Source organism: Ranitomeya variabilis, chromosome 4, assembly GCF_051348905.1.
Source record: "Ranitomeya variabilis isolate aRanVar5 chromosome 4, aRanVar5.hap1, whole genome shotgun sequence".
Lineage (NCBI taxonomy): Eukaryota > Metazoa > Chordata > Amphibia > Anura > Dendrobatidae > Ranitomeya > Ranitomeya variabilis.
The window spans coordinates 726,114,634-726,138,826 of record NC_135235.1 but is presented as its reverse complement, the minus strand read 5'-3'; the positions used below and the strand labels follow the sequence as shown (position 1 = coordinate 726,138,826).

The 24,193-nt window shown below is 47.7% G+C and overlaps 1 protein-coding gene across 1 annotated transcript in view; it reads left to right on the top strand.

Annotated features, from left to right (window-relative positions):
* Positions 1 to 6,472: 6,472 nt before the first annotated feature.
* LOC143768245 (uncharacterized) overlaps positions 6,473 to 24,193 on the top strand; it is a 524,156-nt gene continuing 506,435 nt past the window's right edge. Inside the window, exon 1 of the mRNA XM_077256939.1 lies at positions 6,473 to 7,061. Coding sequence (XP_077113054.1) covers positions 6,792 to 7,061 — 270 coding nt within the window. The 5' untranslated portion in view covers positions 6,473 to 6,791. The remainder of the gene's footprint in view (positions 7,062 to 24,193) is intronic.

The following is a 24,193-nucleotide window of genomic DNA, read 5'->3' as shown; positions in this document are numbered from 1 at the left end:
TTTGTAAATTTCCTTGAAAAAATGAAAAATTACTGCTACAATTTTAAACCTCCTAACATGCTAACAAAATAAAAGAACATTTTATAAATGGTGCTGATGTAAAGCTGACATGTGGGAAATGTTAATTATTAATGGTTTGCTGTGGTATGACTATCTGGATTAAAGGGATAATCATTCAAAGTTTGAAAATTGCTAATTTTTTTAGATTTTTCTCAAATTTCTGATATTTTTTATAAATAAACATAAAATCTATCAACCTAAATTTACCATTATCATAAAGTATAATGTGTCATGAAAAAACAATCTCAAAATCACTGGGATTTGTTCAAGCTTTCCAGAGTTATTACCACATATGGTGACACTGGTCAGATTTCAAAAATTTGGCTCCACCACTAAGTTAAAGTAGGACTCATGGAACTCCATTGATATGTTTGACTGGTATGTGTTTTTTATAGCGCTGTCCCATTGTTCAGTTTGCAAGTCTGTACCAAGGTCGGACTTCCACTGGCGTCCGTGGATAGGAGCGGGGGAAGAGTGGCCGGTGGGAAAGCCTGGCGTGTGATGTCACAGGAACTATGGAGCAGTGCTGAGAGCATGAGGGTATCCGATGCGTTTCGAAGGAGTGGCGTCCTTCTTCATCAGGGTTACCGCTAGTATCCAGGGACGCCACTGGCCGGGGCTCTCCCTGGCTCTACGCAGCTTCTTTGCATTCCTGCTGTGCCGCGGCTGCCACTAGTCCGCCTTCCTGCCATCTGAACACCAGGACCGCCACCACAGATCTATTCAGGCAGCAACATATAAAACAGCACCACATCCACAACGCCTTTGGATCCTGGTGAGTCCCCAGCCGGCCCTACCAGTGTATGTGGTTTACACGATTTACATGTGTGCATATATACGCCACACACCCATACCCTGTAGTGTGCAGAGCACCTTAGTCGGGTCACATTTAGGTTAATAGCCTGTGGGTTGACAATACCTGCGCGAGGCACAGGATCCACTAGGCGCACTTAGTGGAAGCCTGAATGCACGACTATTTTCATATAGTCATCCTCCCCTAAACTGCCAGGGTTTTTGTTGCAGCCGCACCTGTTCTGTCCCCGCAGTGTACATCTATGTTCTGGGGTCCAAAAGAGTTAATTTAAAAGCAAATGTTTAGCGTGTTAAAAATAATAGAATGTGTCTTCTGCTTTTTTTTATGTTTTTTTTTCTTCTTCCAAGAATTGTTGGTGTCTATTTTCTTTTTTAAACATTTTAATATTTGCTTTTTTTCTGGTGTTTTTCTTGTAATGTAGGAAAGCCTAAGGCCAGAAATAAACCCCATAAAACACTGTATATGGAGACTTTGGTGTCAAGTACCATAATTTTTGGACAGTAGGATGCACTTTTTCCCTCCAAAATTTTAGAGAAAAGGGTCCGTCTTATAGCCCAGATGTACCTTATAGTGGCTATGGGCAAGGGGGAAGTGGCAGAGATGGAGGAGCAGGTTACAGGAGGCAGGAGCCAGCAGCTGCGGCTAACACGTTTGCCCACTGTTAAGGAACATGAATATTCACTGCTCCCCACGCCCATAGTCCCTCTCGCCTATAGTCCCTCTCACTGGGCCTGTGGAACAGTGAATATTCATTCTCTTTAATAGGGGGCACACATGATTGCCCAACCACTATTAAAGAAAATTAATATTCACTGCTCAACACACCCAAAAATATGGGCGTGGGGAGCAGTGAATATTCTGGAAGCTGACCTCGGCGTGTGGAGGCTACTTACACGTTGTGCGCTGCTTACACTCTGAAATCAGCTGATGGAATCAAACATGGCGCTGAGCAGAGGGAAGGTGAGTAAAATTGTTTACTTTTTTTATGTGAGCAGTGTGATAGGGCCATGTTTACCCGGATTGGGTGGCATCTATACCATGATAATGATGGAGCCATGTTTACCAAAATGAGGATATTGGCCATGTATATGAGGTTAGGGATGGTGGCCATGGATCAGGTTGGGGATAGGGGCCATGTATACTATGATAGAGATGGGGGGGCCATGTATACTAGGATGGGGATGGTGGCCATGTAAACCAGGATGGGGTGCCATGTATACCAGGATGGGGGGCCAGCCATATTTACCAGGATGGTTAACCATGTAAACCAGGATGAGGGTAGGGGCCATATAAACAAGGATAAGGGGCCATATATACTCAATGGGGGGCACGTATACCTGGATTGGTGGCCATATATAACTGAATGAGGACATACATACCATGATAGATGTTATATGTACCTGAATGGAGCCACTAATATCAGGTTTAGAACATATACAGCTCTGGAAAAAATTAAGAGACCACTGAACAGTTTTCTAAAAATCACCATCTCTACATGTCTAACAGCCATTCCATTCCAGGGTTAGTTCAATTCCAACCAAAGTACACCTCATTCTCCTTAATGTGCTTCTGATTTGGTGATCACCTGAACCAAATCTTATTTAAAGAGGGAAAGTATAAAAAACACTGTTGTGGTCTTCACAATCCTCTTGCAATAGCACAAGCTGGATGACCAAACAAGTGCTAGAAATAGTCCAAAATTAATTTGAATTACAAAACAATTTGTAACCATGTCAAAAGAGTTGAAAAGTCTTGAGTGAGGAAAAGATGGGCTCAATTCTGGCTTTACTAGTAGACGGACTGTAGTCCATTACAACAAGGTCAAGCAGCAGACATTGGGGACAACAAAGCTACAGACCGGCAGAGGGTGAAAGCGACTCTGCACTGACCGGGATGACTGTCCTCTTATTCGAATGTCACTCAGTAACCCCAAGATGACATCAAGTGACCTACAAAAGGAATGGCAAATGGCAGCTGGGGTGAAGTGTACGGCAAGAACAGTTTATAGCAGACTCCTAGAGGCAGGCCTAAAGTCATGTAAAGCTAGAAAAAAGCCTTTCATCAATGAGAAGCAAAGGAGAACCAGGCTGAAGTTTGCCAAAGACCCTAAGGATTGGACCATAGAGGACTGGAGTAAGGTAATCTTTTCTGATGCGTCTCATTTTCAGCTTTGCCCAACACCTGGTCGTCTAACGGATAGACGGAGACCTGGAGAGGCGTACAAGCCACAGCGTCTTGCACCCACTGTGACATTTGGTGGAGGATCGGAGATGATCTGGGGATGCTTCAGCAAGGCTGGAATTGGGCAGGTTAATCTTTGCGAAGGAAGAATTAATCAAGCCGCATACAAAGTTATCCTTGAAAACCAATTGCTTCCTTCTGCTCAGGCAATGCTCCCTTACTCTGGGAGCTGGTTTTTCCAGCAGGAGAATGCCCCGAGCCATACAGCTAGGTCAATCAATGTGTGGATGAAGGAGCACCACATCAAGACCCTGTCATGGCCAGCCCAATCTCCAGACCTGAGCCCCTCTGAAAACCTCTGGAATGTAATCAAGAGGAAGATGGATAGTCACAAGCCATCAAACAAAGAAGAACTGCTTAAATTTTTGTTCCAGGAGTGGTATAAAGTCACCCAAAAGCAGTGGGAAACACTGGTGGAAAGCATTCCAAGATGCATGAAAACTGTGATTAAAAATAATGGTTATTCCACCCAATATTCATTTCTGAACTATTCCTGAGTTAAAATATTAGTACTGTTGTTTCTATGTGAATAAGAACTTGTTTTCTTTGCATTATTTGAGGTCTGAAAGCACGGTTTCTTTTTTCTTATGTTGTCAATTTCTCATTTGCTGAAAATAAATACAACATTTTTAGCTTTAAATTTCGGAGACATGTTGTCACTACTTTATAAAATTAAACAACAGTGTACATTTTACTCAAAAAACATACCTATAAAGAGAAAAATCTGAGAAACTGAAACATTTTGCTGTGGTCTCTTAATTTTTGCAAGAGCTGCATATATAAAATTTAAAACCTAGGTGCGTCTTATGGTCCAGTGTGTCTTATAATCCAAAAAATATGGTAATTTCTGACCATGGTGTTTTTGAAAACAGAAAAGCTTTTATAAAAACCTCAAACTTATGTGTGTGAATCAGACATAAGATCTGACGTGATAGAAGATTACAGTGCGGGGAAGACTGGAAACATTCATATAGACGGCTGGTGGTGATGAAGTCAGTGATGGACTCTGGACAAATATGTTTCTAGAGCCATAGTAGAAGATGAAGATGTCGTCCTCATCATGAAGTAGTTATTTCTCCTGTCATGTGTAATGAATATCTCCTGCAGTATTACTAATGCCGTTTCCAGGGTCGGTAAATGAGACGAGAATTAGCGTTATGGAAGATGAGTCTATGTGTCACGGGGAGACAAGGAGGGCGAGAGCTAATAACCCGGGCCCCTGCAATTTCCCTCAGACTAGGGAAACCCTGACTGACCCTCTACCTGAAGTTTACACTGAAGGTGTGCATGTCCAGGCCTCCACCCTCACCCTGACTCCTGATTCAGCCATAGACTGAACACCACCGCCCACCACCCAGTGAATGCAATAGACCAATACCCACAGTTATAACAAACAAGGATAAAGGAAAATATACACCACGCCGCAGTCAATCAGGAGTACACTATAAATGTGCAGGGTAAAATAAATAGAAATATAGGAAGGAGTAAATAAGACAAAGGAAAATACACCACCAGCAACGATTCTCCAACAACCAGCTCTCCACTCCGGACCGAGCTAACAACGGATAAGACAGAAGCTATAAATGGCGACGCCCAAAGATCAGGAGAACCATTTAAAGGAAATGGGCATGGCCCAGCTTCCAATCCGAGGATCAGATAAATTAACCCCGGAACAGCCAGACAAAAACTAGCCGACGCCAATGAGTAAACAGTGGTCAAAAGCGGAATTACCGCTGTCTGTCGGACGACCTGGTCTGAACAGTGTCCGACATGACACTATGAGAAACGTATTCAGCTGCCGACTCCGAGGAACAAACTGCTTGTTGTCTGTGGCCTAAACTTTATAGGTTTTATTAGTAGATGTCAGAGAAAAAACAATGTTGTAAAATAATAAAAGTATACCATATTTTTCGGACTATAAGATACACCGGACCATAAGACGCACCCCAAATTTACAGAAGGAAAATAGGGGAAAAAAATGTATCAAATGGTGGTCCGTCATACAGTCCGAATTCAGTTTACTGTGGCAAATCAGTAGCGCTGGTGGAGGGTCGTCACAGGGGGTGTTCGGTGGTCCGCCAGTGATATGACTCCTATCGCAGACTGATGCGGTAGGTTCTGTGGTTCTCGTGGTGCGGTGGCTCCTAAAACATTTTTAGAAAGCCCGGAGCACCCGCACATCCATTGCTGTGAAGCAGTGGCCCCTGGGAAATCCCATCCCAGGCTGATGCGGCAGGTTCGTCAGTGCTCAGGGTTGCGGGGGCTACGCTGTCATTTTGTGAAAGCCCTCGAGCCCGCACAACCCCACTGCTGCGATGCAGTGGTCTCCGGTAAAATGGCCTCTGGGAAAATGCCGCTGCAAATTGAGATCTCAGCTCCAGGATCTTATCTCCCGATATTTCAATGTGTGCATGTGCCAACCTGGTGGCCATTTTCCCAGAGGCCATTTTACCAGGGGCTACCGCATGGCAGCAGTGTGGATGTGCAGTGCTCCGGGATTTCCAAAAATGTAGGCGGAGCCGGCAACCACTGCACACCGCCGAATTCTGTCGAATCAGCCTAGGAAGGGAGTGGGATCTCCCTGCAGTGTCAGACCACTGTAGAATCACCCGACTCCTGCTGCCAACACACTAATTGTAAGTATATTCCGACTAGAAGACGCACCCCCATTTTTCACCAAAAATTTTTTTGGGAAAAAGTGCATCTTGTAGTCCGAAAAATACGGTAATTGCTGCTTGGGTCCCCGCCAGACTCTGTATTTTCTGGTCTGTCCCAACGAACTTGTGATTCCTACAGCAAATTAGTTGCCGAAGCAGTGAGTAACATAGCCAGTGATTGGTTGCATGGAGGAGATGTCTTACTCAGTAACACAGCTTATGTTCCAGTCCATACAAGACTAGAGAATACAACATCTACACGTTCTGTCTTCTGAAATGTTTCCCTTGTTATCTCAAATAATTTTATTATTACACAGAATTCTTTGTAATGATTAATTGTTTCATCGTATTCCTATTCAGGTCCCTACAATATCTGATCCTTTCAGATGACATCTTCTATATTAAGAGAATTTTTCTTAACTACCCATCAAGAATGGATATGAAGAGGGACAAGATGGCCGAGAGGATATTACACCTCACCCTAGAGATCCTCTTCTGTCTTACTGGAGAGGTGAGAGATTTTGATAGCGTCACATTTAGTGTTGAGCGATACCTTCCGATTCTCAAAGCTATCGGTATCGGATGGTATCGGCCGATATCCAAAAAATATCGGATATCGCCAATACCGATACCCGATACCAATGCAAGTCAATGGGACACAAGTATCGGAAGGTATCCTGGATGGTTCCCAGGGTCTGAAGGAGAGGAAACTCTCCTTCAGGCCCTGGGATCCATATTCATGTAAAAAATAAAGAATTAAAATAAAAAATATGGATATACTCACCCGTCTGGCGGCCCCTGGACCTTACCGATGTAACCGGCAGCCTCCGTTCCTAAGAATGAGTCTCCTCTCCTCCAGACCCTGGGAACCATACACTGGGAACTTCCGATTCCGATTTCCGATATCACAAAAATATCGAAACTCGGTATCGGAATTCCGATACAGCAAATATCGGCCGATACCCGATACTTGCGGTATCGGAATGCTCAACACTAGTCACATTACATAATTCTTATTTATGGCAATAAAACTGTTGGACAGAACTCAAGAGGTGAGGAATCTGGAAATGTCTGTAGTGACATTTATTAATGTGTCTCTCCTTAACCAGGATTACACAGTAGTGAAAAAACATTCTAATGAGCGCTGTCAGGCCCCTGTGTCTGAGGTATGGGAAAGACCCCTGAGCCCAATCACAAGGCCTCCACCTCACCCCCTGATACATGAGGACATCAATGACCAAAAGATCCTAGAACTCACCTACAAGATGATTGAGCTGCTGACTGGAGAGGTGACACTGCTGGGAATGCTGGGACATTATACAGTAAAACTATGAAGGGATTGGAGTGATGACGGTATCATTGTATGTGTCAGATTCCTATAAGGTGCCAGGATGTCGCTGTCTATTTCTCCATGGAGGAGTGGGAATATTTAGAAGGACACAAAGATCTGTACAAGGACATCATGATGGAGGTTCCCCAGCCCCTCACATCACCAGGTAATAGGACTAAATACACACAGCCTATAATTATCTGTATGTAAGGAATGAATTCAGTCCCTGTGTGTGTTTCCTCCAGACCTATCCAGTAAAAGGACCACACCCGAGAGATGTCCCCGTCCTCTTCTTCCACAGGACTGTAAACAAGAAGATCCTAATGTCTCTCAGAATCATCAGGTAGATGGAGAGAAGGTGTCATGAGATCTCTCCTATGATGTGTAGACTGTGGTGAAGGTCTTGTGCTCAGTCTTCTTTTACCCACCAGTATTACATGTTTCATACTGGTGTCATGAGAACGGTGGATATGGCAGGATTAGAGCTGATCATAGATGTGACTTCTCCATCTGTCTGTGACTTTTACAATATTTATTTCAGGGTGAAGATCTGACCCATATTAATACTACAGAGACATATGTGAGGGGTGATGAGCAGCGTAAAGAGGAGACTTCTACATATGACTACCCAGGTGAGTAGTGACCACTAACTACAGAGAAGTCACAGATTCTTCTCAGCCACCGGCTGTGGATGATTTATCAATGGTGTAGTTCGGATGTGGCACAGTCATGTGATCCCCATTTTGCGGGTAGGGCATAACATTCTCCTCCATCCGAAAATGTTTAAATGGCTTTGTGAAATTGTGAAAACTCTTTTGTATAGTGCTTACAACCTGCAGGTGTAAGGCGGCAAGGGTGGTAGTCGTGGCAACGAGCTCTATTGTTTCCACACCCTGACGCCCCACAGATGAAATAGAGTTCTTTCTGGTGTGTGTGTGTGTGTGTGTGTGTGTGTGCGTGCGTGCATGTGTGTGCGTGTGATGTGTGCAGCAGAGTACTCATTTCAGTTCCCTCGGTTTCTTTCACTTCAGCTTCAGGATTCCAGGTTCCATAAAACACTGCAGCGTCACAGTCCTTTTCAAACAGTTCAGCTTTACTGATAACATGGGCACCCATCACTTTTGCAGCACATTTCACACAAAGCATCATATCTTGCACTTTCCCTTCTTTCTGGGCAGATTCCATTTCCCCAATAACCTCTCCTTCTCTCCCGGCAATCCATGCCATTTCTGTGGACAATCCGTGTACCTTCCGTACTTCCTGCATCATCAGCTCCTTGTCATCCCCTTGTCTGATTCCATCTTGCAAAGGTGCCGGGAGTTCCATCTTACTGACTCCCGCCCCAGTCGTAGACCCCAGAACCGCCTTGAGGATGATCCTATTGAGCTGATGCCCGACTGTCCTATTCTCCAGCCCGTTATTGCCATCCGCAGCTTTACCCCCATGACCTGTAGCTGTGTCATACACTTCATGCACCCTGCTCTTGGCAAGGCTGCCCGGGTGTCTGTCTCTAATCAGGAAGTATCCTGATTATACTTCCCTGCTCCTTGCTGTACCTCCCCTTTAGTTAACCCCTGTGCTGCCTACCTCCTGCTCTATTCTATGATATCATCTATCACTACTGTGCCCCCCTCTATTCTAGCCCCTATTCTAGCCCCAATCCTATAAACAGTACCCATTGAGATCATTCACATTATGGTATATAAACATTATATCACATTGCAATATATGAACAGTAGTACACAGTGAGGTGCCACATGTGAACGTGCGAACAGAGTCCAGGAGAGAGAAGGCACATGAGGGTCCCCGCCACCTTCTTACACAGGATCCACCTACCCCCAGGGATTAGAACACGCTGACCGTTACCTCCCCAGGTCTGTAGACTTCAAAGCCAAATAACAACGTACGTAGAATGTGCTGACAAGATATTGTGAAGGGCCTGTTAGAGAAAGTGGAGGGTAATTATGCTGTTGGCTTCCTAGAACCCTGATATCTTATCGGATGAATCTACCTTCTCTCCCTTTTGTGCTGCTGAATGTGCTCATATGGTCCCTACAAGACCAGGTCCAGTCTTTCTGGACAAACTTTGCTTTTATGATTAACAACATTAAATGTGCAGTGAGGCCAAGTGTAAATTTCTGTACAATAACAGCAGAGTTTCCCTTTCTCCTGACTTTTCAATTTGTATTAAAAACTTATTTCAAGGAGGATTGTGATAAACTACATAAAAAACATTACACCTGTGCCATGATATATCTCTGAGCTGTGCGTGGCTGATGGCTGTAATATACATTTATTCACGCCTGCAGGAGATGTGTTGGCTCGAGCCCTGGTTTCATAGATTCACCCCACATCATAAATTCCATTATTTTTTCCATCCTAAGGAATTCAGATTACTGCACAATCTCTCCTGAAATGGGGGCGCTAATACTTTCTCTACTCTTCTAGTCAGGACTCAGTAGATCCAATGGTCCACCATAAATGAATGCAACTCCAGTTTAGTGTTGGAGTTCTCCCCTCGTACATACTTTTTTTGGGGAGATGTAACATATTCTTTGTTTTATGTTTTTTTTTACATGTTCATTCTGGTTGATAGTTTGATTGTGGTAGGATCAGCCTGCCTCAGGTGAGTTTGTAAGTTTGGAACTCCCTGGTATTTATTTATTTTTTTTTAAAGTCTCCATTACCTCTTCCAAATGTGCGAGATCTAAATTGAAGATGCCCCAGCTCTGCAATATTATAAAAAGTTCTTTTTAAATGTCTAATATTTTTTCTTGAAACTCATCTGATAGAAAATATTGGCCCTTACGATAGTTTAGATTGCCAAGAGCCACCGAGCCCCATACTCTAATTACTCCAGAGAGTTGATACCACTACTCATATTTTACTGATAAAGACTGTTGAGTTTGAACATTTTGATAGATGTGTTATTGTCCATAGTCACAGTTTTTGACTACAGTAGTTACTGCCCAAAATACTCCCATTTTTCACATCTGACATGTCGCTTTTTGTGGTGATAACTTTGGAATTCTTCACAAAGGATAATAGGAAACAAATGGACCTTACAAATTATTTTCAACATCTCTTGAATCCAACAATACCCTGTATACGGTTGTACACTACTGTCTGGGCACATGGCAGGGTTAAGAAGGGAAGGAGCGCCATTTAGCTATTTGAATGCGTATCTTGTTAGAATAGATTCCAGACACAATGTATTGGTTACCTAGCAGCTCAAAATATGGCTACCACAATCAGGCTTGGCACTATCTACTCAGCTTTGCAGATCCCAATGATTGCCTTGCTCAACATTCTTTACATGGATCTGTTCTTACACAGAGATCCCTAGGCTTGGGCCATGGTGTTACCTGCTGTTCTGTGGAGTGAGGTGGGATGACGAATAGTCAGGTAGTTGGGTCAGATCCACGAGGGCAGAGAAAATACAACATCATAAGAAGCAAGATTAAGGGGTCACGGCAGCTTAGCACAGAGAGGGCTGAACCAGAGGAGAACAAGGCTGTACCTGGCATCTTCCTGCAATTTGCTTTGAGCTTTAGTAGGGTGGGGTGCTTTCCAATTGGTGAAAGCTGGAAGCAGATAACTCCAGATGGACAGCACACACCCATAATGCCTGACTGGATGGCACTACAGTTCACAGCAACCCTAATCTAAGTGGCTGAACAAAGCCTGCACCATCCAGAGCTTCTGGTTCCGATATCTCCTCCATCCCCAGTGCTGCCTGCAGAATGAATGAGGCCATGCCTGGTGACAGAAGTAGAGGTGGCAGGTGTGGATCCCAGGCGAGATGGTACACACCATTTTCATAAGCCTTAATATGACAAAATGCAGAAAACCAGAGCAGTTTAAAACCTCATAAAGTAACTCCATTTTGGAAATGATAATGAGTCGCCCCCAGGGCAGTGGGGTACTCTGTACCAGGTCCGGTCTCGAGGGGGAATGTCACGGTGGCTGCAACCCGGTCCATGGCCCTGGGCCTCAATGTTAAAGGGGAACAGTCTTTTAAGGGAAACGTGTTTAAAGTCTGTCATGACGCCACCTGTGGAGTTCGGTCAATAGTGGGACCGATGCTGCATTAAAGGAGTCCTCTGGGGGATGTTGTGGCAGCACTGATGTTACACTTCCCACAGGTGAAGCAGGGTCCTAAGATGTAAGGCGTGAATGGTACGTGCCAGTGAATAAAGATAGGACACAAGTTGTAAGTCTTTACCTGGTTTACTGCAGTTGGCTGGCCACAGTCCAGGGCACCAGGCACGGGTAGTGGTATGACCCGGCCAGCTCAGAAGCAATGGAGGGTCCCCTTCTCAGTGTGAGGTCCGTGAGCCTTTCCTCTAGCGCCTCTTGAAGATGAATTCCCTGCTGCCTGAAGGTTCCTACTGTGTACTTCAGTTTCCCCCAGTCCTGGGACAGGTACCTGCACGATGGTCAGCTCGAGCCATTTTACAGGGACTTTATCATGCCCCGGGCTCCTTAGGTGCTGCTGCGTCTCAGGCAAGGTGTGGGCCAATTACATACAGTTCCTGGCCCTCCAGTTCTGCTCTGTGTCCTACAGTTCCACAAAAACCCGGGCTCCCGGTACCTGGTTCCTGCGCTTCGGCTTTGAGGGTGCACGGTCACAGTTCCCCTCTGAGCGTTGTTCCTCTCCTTTCACAAGCAGAGCACAGCTTCCGGAATACTTACCGCTCCTAATGCCGGAACTATGTGTGTGGGGCAGTGAGTATTAATTAGCGCACACAGCGTCAACCGCCAGGCGGTCATGTGTGCCGCTACTTCAGAGAAATTAATTTTCAGAATGAATATTATTCATCTCTGTTAAGTAGCGGCACACGTGACCTCCTGGCAGCTGCAGGACCGGCTGCTGCAGCTAACACTGTGCGAGCTTTTACAGAGAAATGAATATTCATTTCTTTTTTAGCAGCGGGCACTGGAGTTAGCTGCAGCAGCCGGGTCCTACCTCTGTGACCCGCTGCTCCGCCGCTGCCTCTCCCCCTCCATGTTCTGGACACCTCAATCGAGTATAAGCTGAGGGGGGTGATTTCTGCACAAAAAAAATGTGCTGAAAACCTCTACTAAACTCGAGTATATACATCAACTTACCATTTTTACAGACAGTTTTAGGAGAAATGTTCAAAAATATAAAGTTCAAGGATATGTTATTGAAAAATAATTGGTTTTATTCTTGACAGATGACTGTACCTGGAGATCAGAGGGACAGCTGACAACTTCAATTTTAAAATCCGATGATCTTGAGATCTCACAGGATACAATTGAAATCAATGCCATTACTCCAGAGATACAATCATCCCTTCACAGCAAAGATCTGTCATCTGTTTCAGTACCGACTACTAAGGAAAATCAAAGACCCAAAAGAGGCATTAAAAAACAAACTGCTCCTAAAGCAAGGAAGTTCTTTTCATGTTCAGAATGTGGGAAATGTTTTAATTGGAAACATCATCTTGATCGACACCAAAGAATCCACACAGGAGAAAAGCCTTTTTCCTGTTCAGAATGTGGGAAATGCTTTATCCAGAAAGTGAATCTTGATTGCCACCAGAGAAACCACACAGGGGATATGCCTTTTTCATGTTCAGAATGTGGGAAATATTTTAATAGGAAAGTGAATCTTGATGACCACCTTAGAACTCACACAGGGGAGAAGCCTTTTTCATGTTCAGAATGTGGAAAATGTTTTGTGACGAAATCAGATCTTGTTAGACACCAGAGACTCCACACAGGGGAGAAGTTTTTTTCATGTTCAGAATGTGGAAAATATTTTGTAGAGAAATACCTCCTTGTTAGACACCTGAGAACCCACACAGGGGAGAAGCCTTTTTCCTGTTCAGAATGTGGGAAATGTTTTATCCGGAAATCGCATCTTGATAAACACCAGAGAATCCACACAGGTGAGAAGCCTTTTTCCTGTTCAGAATGTAGAAAATGTTTTGTGATGAAATCAGATCTTGTTAGACACCAGAGACTCCACACAGGGGAGAAGCCTTTTTCATGTTCAGAATGTGGAAAATGTTTTGTGTCGAAATCAAATCTTGTTAGACACCAGAGAACCCACACAGGGCAGAAGCCTTTTTCCTGTTCAGAATGTGGAAAATATTTTAACCAGAAATCAGATTTGGTTAAGCACCAAAGAATTCACAAAGGGGAGAAGCCTTTTTCATGTTCAAAATGTGGGAAGTGTTTTACCTTGAAATCGCATCTTGATAAACACCTGAGAATCCACACAGGGGAGAAGCCTTTTTCATGTTCAGAATGTGGAAAATGTTTTGTGTCGAAATCAGATCTTGTTAGACACCAGAGACTCCATACAGGGGAGAAGCCTTTTTCATGTTCAGAATGTGAAAAATGCTTTGTGTCAAAATCAGACCTTGTTAGACACCGGAGAACCCACACAGGAGAGAAGCCTTTTTCATGTTCAAAATGTGGGAAATGTTTTATCTGGAAATCAAATCTTCATAAACACCAGAGAACCCACACAGGGCAGAAGCCTTTTTCTGTTCATAATGTGGAAAACGTTTTGTGACAAAATCAAATCTTGTTAGACACCAGAGACTCCACACGGGAGAAGCCTTTTTCATGTTCAGAATGTGGAAAATATTTTGTAGCCCTGCTATACAGTTAGGTCCATATATATTTGGACAGAGACAACATTTTTCCAATTTTGGTTATAAACATTACCACAATGAATTTTAAGCAAAACAATTCAGATGCAGTTGAAGTTCAGACTTTCAGCTTTCATTTGAGGGTATCCACATTAAAATTGGATGAAGGGTTAAGGAGTTTCAGCTACTTAACATGTGCCACCCTGTTTTTAAAGGGACCAAAAGTAATTGGACAGATTCAATAATTTTAAATAAAATGTTCATTTCTAGTACTTGGTTGAAAACCCTCTGTTGGCAATGACTGCCTGAAGTCTTGAACTCATGGACATCACCAGACACTGTGTTTCCTCCTTTTTGATGCTCTGCCAGGCCTTCACTGCAGTGGTTTTCAGTTGCTGTTTGTTTGTGGGCCTTTCTGTCTGAAGTTTAGTCTTTAACAAGTGAAATGCATGCTCAATTGGGTTGAGATCAGGTGACTGACTTGACCATTCAAGAATATTCAACTTCTTTGATTTAATAAACTCCTGGGTTGCTTTGGCTTTATGTTTTGGGTCATTGTCCATCTGTAGTATGAAACGACGACCAATCAGTTTGGCTGCATTTGGCTGGATCTGAGCACACAGTATGTCTCGGAATACCTCAGAATTCATTCGGCTGCTTCTGTCCTGTGTCACATCATCAATAAACACTAGTGACCCAGTGCCACTGGCAGCCATGCATGCCCCCGCCATCACACTGCCTCCGCCGTGTTTTACAGATGATGTGGTATGCTTTGGGTCATGAGCTGTACCACGCCTTTGCCATGCTTTTCTCTTTCCATCATTCTGGTAGAGGTTGATCTTGGTTTCATCTGTCCAAAGAATGTTCTTCCAGAACTGTGCTGGCTTTTTTAGATGTTTTTTAGCAAAGTTCAGTCTAGCCTTTTTATTCTTGATGCTTATGAGTGGCTTGCACCGTGCAGTGAACCCTCTGTATTTACTTTCATGCAGTCTTCTCTTTATGGTAGATTTGGATATTGATACGCCTACCTCCTGGAGGGTGTTGTTCACTTGGTTGGCTGTTGTGAAAGGATTTCTACTCACCATGGAGATTATTCTGCGATCATCCACCACTAGTGTTGAGCATTCCGATACCGCAAGTATCGGGTATCGGCCGATACTTGCGGTATCGGAATTCCGATACCGGGATTCCGATACTTGCCGCGTATCGGATACCGGAATCGGAAGTTCCAAGATTCAAAATGCAGAAATTCAGCCAATGAGATTGATTCCAAGTGTGGGCACATCCTGTTTAGCATGGAGGGCATGAAACTACTGGCAAGGCTGTGATTGGCTGCTGTAATGATGTCATGATGCAGTTTAAAAGTCGCTGGCGCCATTTTGCGATCACTCTGCTGTGAATTCAGTTAGTGACAGGACGCTGTTTGCTGACTGAGGGACAGTTTAGAGCTAGCGATTTGCTTCTTTGTGCTTTCCAAAGGCTAATTTAGCAACCGCTGTGTTCACCTACTATTCACCTTGCTTTTGCCTTGTAGCGCTGTTTTCACAGCGATCTGCAGGGTCTGTGTGTGTGTGTGTGTGTGAGTGCAGCCCACTCTCTAGTCTGAGTGCAGCCACATAGGCCATCCATAGTTGGTTGTATTCAGTTCAGGGAGGGTGGTTCATTGCCTCATACTGTTCTTTTTTTTTTTTTTTTTTTTTTTTCCAAGTAGTGTAGTCTGCTGCTAATTTATTCAAAAAAATCCTATTAGTGTCTTTCCACCCGTCTCCAGCTAATTTGTGGAAAAACACTACATAGGATAAAGTAGAGGAGGGTTTTTGGGCCTTGCAGCGCCGTTTACGGTTGTCTGCACGGTCTCCGTGTGACTGCAGCTCGCCCTGTAGTCTGTGAGCAGCTATAGCCTGGTTGTCTCCAGCTCAGGCTTGTTCACTGCGTCATACCGCCAAATCAATTTTCTTTTTTTTCCAAGTAGTGTAGTCTGCTGCTAATTTATTCAAAAAAATCCTATTAGTGTCTTTCCACCCGTCTCCAGCTAATTTGTGGAAAAACACTACATAGGATATAGTAGAGGAGGGTTTTTTGGGCCTTGCAGCGCCGTTTACGGCTGTCTGCACGGTCTCCGTGTGACTGCAGCTCGCCCTGTAGTCTGTGAGCAGCTATAGCCTGGTTGTCTCCAGCTCAGGGTTGTTCACTGCGTCATACCGCCAAATCAATTTTCTTTTTTTTCCAAGTAGTGTAGTCTGCTGCTAATTTATTCAAAAAAATCCTATTAGTGTCTTTCCACCCGTCTCCAGCTAATTTGTGGAAAAACACTACATAGGATAAAGTAGAGGAGGGTTTTTGGGCCTTGCAGCGCCGTTTACGGCTGTCTGCACGGTCTCCGTGTGACTGCAGCTCGCCCTGTAGTCTGTGAGCAGCTATAGCCTGGTTGTCTCCAGCTCAGGGTTGTTCACTGCGTCATACCGCCAAATCAATTTTCTTTTTTTTCCAAGTAGTGTAGTCTGCTGCTAATTTATTCAAAAAAATCCTATTAGTGTCTTTCCACCCGTCTCCAGCTAATTTGTGGAAAAACACTACATAGGATAACGTAGAGGAGGGTTTTTGGGCCTTGTAGCGCCGTTTACGTCTGTCTGCACGGTCTCCGTGTGACTGCAGCTCTATCTGTTGTCAGTTCAGCCCCAAAAAAATAAATAAATAATAAAGTTCACCAAACACACCATTTACACCACTTTACATTTGTGTAGGCCACATTAGCTCATATTAAAGTCTAGTCCACACTTTAGATAATTAGTGCTTCTTATACCTGTTAGGAGGAGTTGCTCAGGAATAAGCACACAAATCCGTTAGTACTTTTCTGCTTATCTTTATCAGTCAACCAAGATGAAGAAGGCAGTGAGTAAGGCACGTGGGCGTGGGAGCCGTCGCGGAGCAGGGAGGGGACGTGGGGATTCTGTGCCTGCTGCGGGCACCGGTGACTCATCAGCACCCACTTTCACCAGGCAACAGTCGTTCATGCGAAGCTTTGTGTCCGAGCGCCGTACACCGCTGCTGCGTGAAGAACAAATTGAAGCTGTTGTCGGATGGATGGCAGCTAATGCATCAACTTCCATTAGTGCCACATCCTCTCAGACACAGAGCACTGGAGAGCAGCCATCTGTCTCTTCACCACCTGCCAAATTGCCCAGGCAGACAGAGAGCCCAGGACAGGAGCCGTCTCTACTTCTGTTCTCTGAATCTCTTGGCTTGGAAACAGGGGGCCAGCCAAGCAGCATTGGAGAAATGGAAGAAGAGGCAGGGTGCAGTGATGCCCAACAGCTTTTTCTGTCTTCCTCTGAAGAGGCGGGTGGGCCAGTGGCTCCGGTCACCACATCGCAGGCCGCATCAGCTGATGATGACACTCAGGTGCCACTTACTGGTGCGTGCTCTGCTGCTGAGACTACCCAGGAGGAGCAGTTGGGGGCAGAGGGTAGTGTAGATGATGAGGTCCTCGACCCATCTTGGCGTGAGGGACAGGAAGGTGGTGGGGGCAGCTCTGAGGAAGAGATTCCCCGTACGGCCCAAAGAGGGAGAGGGAGGGGGAAGACTGCTGATCCTGCAGCCTCCGCTTTGGCACCCGTTAGGAGCATGTCTCTTCCAAAAGCCAAAAAGGGCGCTCCCAAGACTTGCAGTGCCTGGTCCTTTTTTGACACAGTTGCAGATGACATTTGCTATGTCAGATGCAACGTGTGTCATCAAAAAGTCAAAAGAGGTCGAAATGTCAGCAACCTCAATACCTCCAACATGTGGAAACATGTGCGCAACAGGCACCCGGCGGAGTTAGAAAAACACACTGAAGAGGTAGGCCAACCAACAGCGGCAGCTACCACCTCTTCAGCTCGTGTTGCCTCTTCCTCTAGCTCACACGCAGCTGGTTCGGCTTCCTCCCAGGATCGCCGTGGAAGAACCTCTGCCCCTGTTGTCCAGAGACCCGCTGTAATTCCACCCGCAGCGCCACTTTCCCAGTCATCCACACACTCCCAGCCCAGTCTACAGCCATCGGTAGTACAGGCATGGGAGAAAAGGCGGCCTTTCTCGTCAAACCACCCACGAGCACAGGCTCTGACTGCAGGCATTGCCAAACTTCTGTCACTGGAAATGCTGTCATTCGGGCTGGTGGAGACTGACAGCTTCCGTGACTTGATGTCATTGGCAGTCCCACAGTACAATGTGCCCAGCCGCTTTTACTTCAGCAGGCAAGCCGTCCCTGCCCTGCAGAAGCATGTGGAGGGACACATAAAACACGCGCTACTGAACGCCGTCAGTAGCAAGGTCCACCTCACCACCGATGCGTGGACCAGTCAACATGGACAGGGGCGATACCTTTCCCTCACTGCCCATTGGGTTAATGTCGTTGAGCCGGGTACAGACCGTGCGAGTGGCGCAGGACGTGTCCTGCCCACTCCAAGGATTGCAGGAATCCATTCTGTACGCATTGACTCCTCCTCTTACACCAGTTCCTCAGAATCATCGCTGCAGGAGCCGTCACAGTCCACCTCCACATGGACCCGTGATGAACGTGTACCTGTTACGACCGACATGAGCACAGCCGTGGCCAAACGTCAACAGGCCGTCTTGAAATTAATTTTCTTGGGGAATCGTAGCCACACAGCGCAGGAGCTCTGGAATGCCATCAAGCAGGAGAGCGATGTGTGGTTTGTGCCAGCGAATCTCCAGCCAGGCATGGTAGTGTGTGATAATGGCCGAAATCTGGTGGCAGCTCTGGGCCTCGGCAACCTCACTCACATCCCATGTCTGGCACATGTGCTCAATTTGGTCGTGCAGAGCTTTTTGAGGGACTATCCGGATCTTGATGCACTGCTGCACAAGGTCCGCCTAGAGTGTGCTCACTTGCGGCGTTCCAGCACGGCAAAAGCGCGCATTGCGGCTCTGCAGCGCCGACACCGCCTGCCGGAACATCGCATCATATGTGACCTACCTACCAGGTGGAATTCCACGTTACATATGTTGGAGCGGTTGTGTGAGCAGCAGCAAGCTGTAATGGAGTACCAGCTGCTTCAGGCGCAAAAAAGTCGCAGTCAGCGCCGTACAGACTTCACAACCACAGAGTGGGCCACTATGTATGACGTCTGCCAGGTTTTGCGTCCCTTCGATTATTCCACGCGGATGGCGAGTGCAGATGATGCACTAGTCAGCATGACTGTCCCCCTTATCTGCCTGCTTGAAAAATCACTGCAAGCGCTAAGGGATGATGTTGTGGAAGAGGTGGAGGATGAGGATTCACCATTTCCATCATCTTCTGGACAGTCAGCGCCACGTGGTTCCTCACAAACGCGTAGGCAGGGGACCGTTAGTGAGGAGGATGAGGAGGAGTCAATGGAGGAGGAAGACATCCGTCCAGAGGAGGGAGTTACCGAATTGTCCAGTACTCAGTGTGTACAGCGAGGGTGGGGTGATGACGAGCGGGCAGAGATCACGCCTCCAGCAGGGGACAGCGTTTCTTGGGCAGTTGGCAGTCTGCAGCACATGGTGGATTACATGCTGCAGTGCCTGAGAAACGACCGCCGCATCGACCACATTCTCAACATGTCTGATTATTGGGTGTTCACCCTCCTCGATCCTCGCTACCGGGACAACGTAGAAAGCCTCAGTCATCACACCGTTGAACCGGGAGCGAAAAATGCGGGAGTACCAAGACACACTGGTCAATTCCAACATCTTCTCCATTCCAACTGAGAGAAGTGCTGCTAGTGCATTCCAAAGCAGCTCAGTGCGTCCAGGCCGTGGTGGAGGCTCTGCACAAAGAGGGAGCAGAAGCAGTGCCTCTGCCCAAGGCAAGACCAGTATGGCCGAACTGTGGCACAGTTTTCTGTGCCCGCCACAAAAGTCTACACCATCACAGACGGCTCCAGTCAGCAGGAGGCAACGGTTCCGTCAGATGGTGACAGACTACATGTCTTGCCCTCTTGCTGTACTCCCAGACGGCTCTTCCCCTTTCAAGTTTTGGGTCTCAAAGCTGGATACATGGCCAGAGCTAAGCCAGTATGCATTGGAGGTGCTGTCTTGCCCTGCGGCCAGTGTATTATTGGAACGTGTCTTTAGTGCTGCAGGTGGTGTACTAACTGACCGTCGCATGCGACTATCCTCCGATAACGTTGACCGGCTTACTTTCCTGAAAATGAACAAGGCCTGGATCTCGCCGGAATTTGCCACTCCTCCTCCTGATTAAATAATTAGGTCACTGTATACGTTATCCAGGTCTCCTGTTGTGTTCATCTTTCTACCACCTGAACTTAAATTCCTGGGCTCCAACACCGCCAGTTGAGGCTCAGAAGTGCCGTCTGCACAGTCAAAACATACGACCCAGTGTTATTGGGTTTCAGTAACGTCAGCTGATCCCCAGCTGTGTAGCCGGCAATGTGTCATGCGACCGCCACGCTGACACAACAACTGAAATGTAAGGGAATCTGTCCCCCCCCCCAAGGCGTTTGTTACTGAAAGAGCCACCTTGTGCAGCAGTAATGCTGCACAAGGAAAAAGGTAGCTATTTTGGTTTTGCTCCTTGCACACGCAAAACTTAACACTTATAAAATGTGTCCACTGATACCGTAAAACCGTCCCGGAGGTGGGACTTTCCTTCGTAATATGACGCAGCACAGCCGTCATTCCTACCCCCCCGGCGCCGCGCCCCGGCTCATCAGCGTTGTTTGATTCCGTCCAGGAGCCTGCGCTGTTATGTTATCCCGTGGCCAGGCACACTTAGCGCTGCCCGTCTTCTGGCATCATTTGGTGTCAGGCTGGCTGCGCCTGTGCGGCCACGCTGGCCGAGAGCCCGCCTCGCAGTGTCTTCTGATTTAATCCCACTGGGGGCCTGGGATCTATGGACATGCGCAGTGCATATCTGAACCTCCACCTCTCACTCATCTCCCTATGGCTTCTTCAGACTGTTCGGTGTCAGCTGGTCCCTAATAGCATGCCACGGCCGTGACACCGCACAGTCTTAAGAAGCCGTAGGGAGGGGAGTGAGAGGCGAGGATATGCACTGCGCATGGCCATGGATCCCAGGCCCCCAGTGGGATTAAATCAGAAGACACTGCGAGGCGGGCTCTCGGCCAGCGCGGCCGCACAGGCGCAGCCAGCCTGACACCAAATGATGTCAGAAGATGGGCAGCGCTAAGTGTGCCTGGCCACGGGATAACATAACAGCGCAGGCTCCGGGACGGAATCAAACAACGCTGAGGAGCCGGGGCACGGCGGCGGGGGGGTAGGAATGATGGCTGTGCTGCGTCATATTACGAAGGAAAGTCCCACCTCCGGGACGGTTTCACGGCTTCAGGGGACACATTTTATAAGTGTTTAGTTCTGTGTTTGCAAGGAGCATGATGAAAAGAGCCACCTTTTCCTTTTGCATCTTTTGTGCTGCACAAGCTGGCTCTTTCAGCTACAAACGCCTTGGGGGGGGGGTTAAAGGTTCCCTTTCGACTTTCTCAGGCTTCGGCCTACATTGTGTTCCTCTGCTTTTCCACCTGTCCCTGGGCTCCAACACCGCCAGTTGCCGTCCAGAAGTGCTGTACGCACAGTCAACAGTCGCTCCTCTGTTATTGGGGTTCAGTAACGTCAGCTGTTCCCCTGCTGTGTGTGTGGCAATCCCTCCTACCTCCTCCAACCTCCTCCTCCTCCACCTGTCCCTGGGCTCCAACACCGCTAGTTGCCGTCCAGAAGTGCTGTACGCACAGTCAACAGTCGCTCCTCTGTTATTGGGGTTCAGTAACGTCAGCTGTTCCCCTGCTGTGTGTGTGGCAATCCCTCCTACCTCCTCCAACCTCCTCCAACCTCCTCCTCCTCCACCTGTCCCTGGGCTCCAACACCGCCAGTTGCCGTCCAGAAGTGCTGTACGCACAGTCAACAGTCGCTCCTCTGTTATTGGGGTTCAGTAACGTCAGCTGTTCCCCTGCTGTGTGTGTGGCAATCCCTCCTACCTCCTCCAACCTCCTCCAACCTCCTCCTCCTCCACCTGTCCCTGGGCTCCAACACCGCCAGTTGCCGTCCAGAAGTGCTGTACGCACAGTCAACAGTCCCTCCTCTGTTATTGGGGTTCAGTAACGTCAGCTGTTCCCCTGCTGTGTGTGTGGCAATCCCTCCTACCTCCTCCAACCTCCTCCAACCTCCTCCTCCTCCACCTGTCCCTGGGCTCCAACACCGCTAGTTGCCGTCCAGAAGTGCTGTACGCACAGTCAACAGTCGCTCCTCTGTTATTGGGGTTCAGTAACGTCAGCTGTTCCCCTGCTGTGTGTGTGGCAATCACTCCTACCTCCTCCAACCTCCTCCTCCTCCACCTGTCCCTGGGCTCCAACACCGCTAGTTGCCGTCCAGAAGTGCTGTACGCACAGTCAACAGTCGCTCCTCTGTTATTGGGGTTCAGTAACGTCAGCTGTTCCCCTGCTGTGTGTGTGGCAATCCCTCCTACCTCCTCCAACCTCCTCCAACCTCCTCCTCCTCCACCTGTCCCTGGGCTCCAACACCGCTAGTTGCCGTCCAGAAGTGCTGTACGCACAGTCAACAGTCGCTCCTCTGTTATTGGGGTTCAGTAACGTTAGCTGTTCCCCTGCTGTGTGTGTGGCAATCACTCCTACCTCCTCCAACCTCCTCCAACCTCTTCCTCCTCCACCTGTCCCTGGGCTCCAACACCGCCAGTTGCCGTCCAGAAGTGCTGTACGCACAGTCAACAGTCGCTCCTCTGTTATTGGGGTTCAGTAACGTCAGCTGTTCCCCTGCTGTGTGTGTGGCAATCCCTCCTACCTCCTTCAACCTCCTCCAACCTCCTCCTCCTCCACCTGTCCCTGGGCTCCAACACCGCTAGTTGCCGTCCAGAAGTGCTGTACGCACAGTCAACAGTCGCTCCTCTGTTATTGGGGTTCAGTAACGTCAGCTGTTCCCCTGCTGTGTGTGTGGCAATCACTCCTACCTCCTCCAACCTCCTCCAACCTCCTCCTCCTCCACCTGTCCCTGGGCTCCAACACCGCCAGTTGCCGTCCAGAAGTGCTGTACGCACAGTCAACAGTCCCTCCTCTGTTATTGGGGTTCAGTAACGTCAGCTGTTCCCCTGCTGTGTGTGTGGCAATCCCTCCTACCTCCTCCAACCTCCTCCAACCTCCTCCTCCTCCACCTGTCCCTGGGCTCCAACACCGCCAGTTGCCGTCCAGAAGTGCTGTACGCACAGTCAACAGTCCCTCCTCTGTTATTGGGGTTCAGTAACGTCAGCTGTTCCCCTGCTGTGTGTGTGGCAATCCCTCCTACCTCCTCCAACCTCCTCCAACCTCCTCCTCCTCCACCTGTCCCTGGGCTCCAACACCGCTAGTTGCCGTCCAGAAGTGCTGTACGCACAGTCAACAGTCGCTCCTCTGTTATTGGGGTTCAGTAACGTCAGCTGTTCCCCTGCTGTGTGTGTGGCAATCACTCCTACCTCCTCCAACCTCCTCCTCCTCCACCTGTCCCTGGGCTCCAACACCGCTAGTTGCCGTCCAGAAGTGCTGTACGCACAGTCAACAGTCGCTCCTCTGTTATTGGGGTTCAGTAACGTCAGCTGTTCCCCTGCTGTGTGTGTGGCAATCCCTCCTACCTCCTCCAACCTCCTCCTCCTCCACCTGTCCCTGGGCTCCAACACCGCTAGTTGCCGTCCAGAAGTGCTGTACGCACAGTCAACAGTCGCTCCTCTGTTATTGGGGTTCAGTAACGTCAGCTGTTCCCCTGCTGTGTGTGAGGCAATCCCTCCTACCTCCTCCAACCTCCTCCAACCTCCTCCTCCTCCACCTGTCCCTGGGCTCCAACACCGCCAGTTGCCGTCCAGAAGTGCTGTACGCACAGTCAACAGTCCCTCCTCTGTTATTGGGGTTCAGTAACGTCAGCTGTTCCCCTGCTGTGTGTGTGGCAATCCCTCCTACCTCCTCCAACCTCCTCCAACCTCCTCCTCCTCCACCTGTCCCTGGGCTCCAACACCGCTAGTTGCCGTCCAGAAGTGCTGTACGCACAGTCAACAGTCGCTCCTCTGTTATTGGGGTTCAGTAACGTCAGCTGTTCCCCTGCTGTGTGTGTGGCAATCACTCCTACCTCCTCCAACCTCCTCCAACCTCCTCCTCCTCCACCTGTCCCTGGGCTCCAACACCGCTAGTTGCCGTCCAGAAGTGCTGTACGCACAGTCAACAGTCGCTCCTCTGTTATTGGGGTTCAGTAACGTCAGCTGTTCCCCTGCTGTGTGTGTGGCAATCACTCCTACCTCCTCCAACCTCCTCCTCCTCCACCTGTCCCTGGGCTCCAACACCGCTAGTTGCCGTCCAGAAGTGCTGTACGCACAGAGCCAAACACCTCGCCAATGTGTTAGTGGGGTTCAGCACCGCCAGCTGTTCCCCTGCTGTGTATACGGCAACGTGTACTGCGACCGCCACGCAGGCACAACAAGTTAAATTTA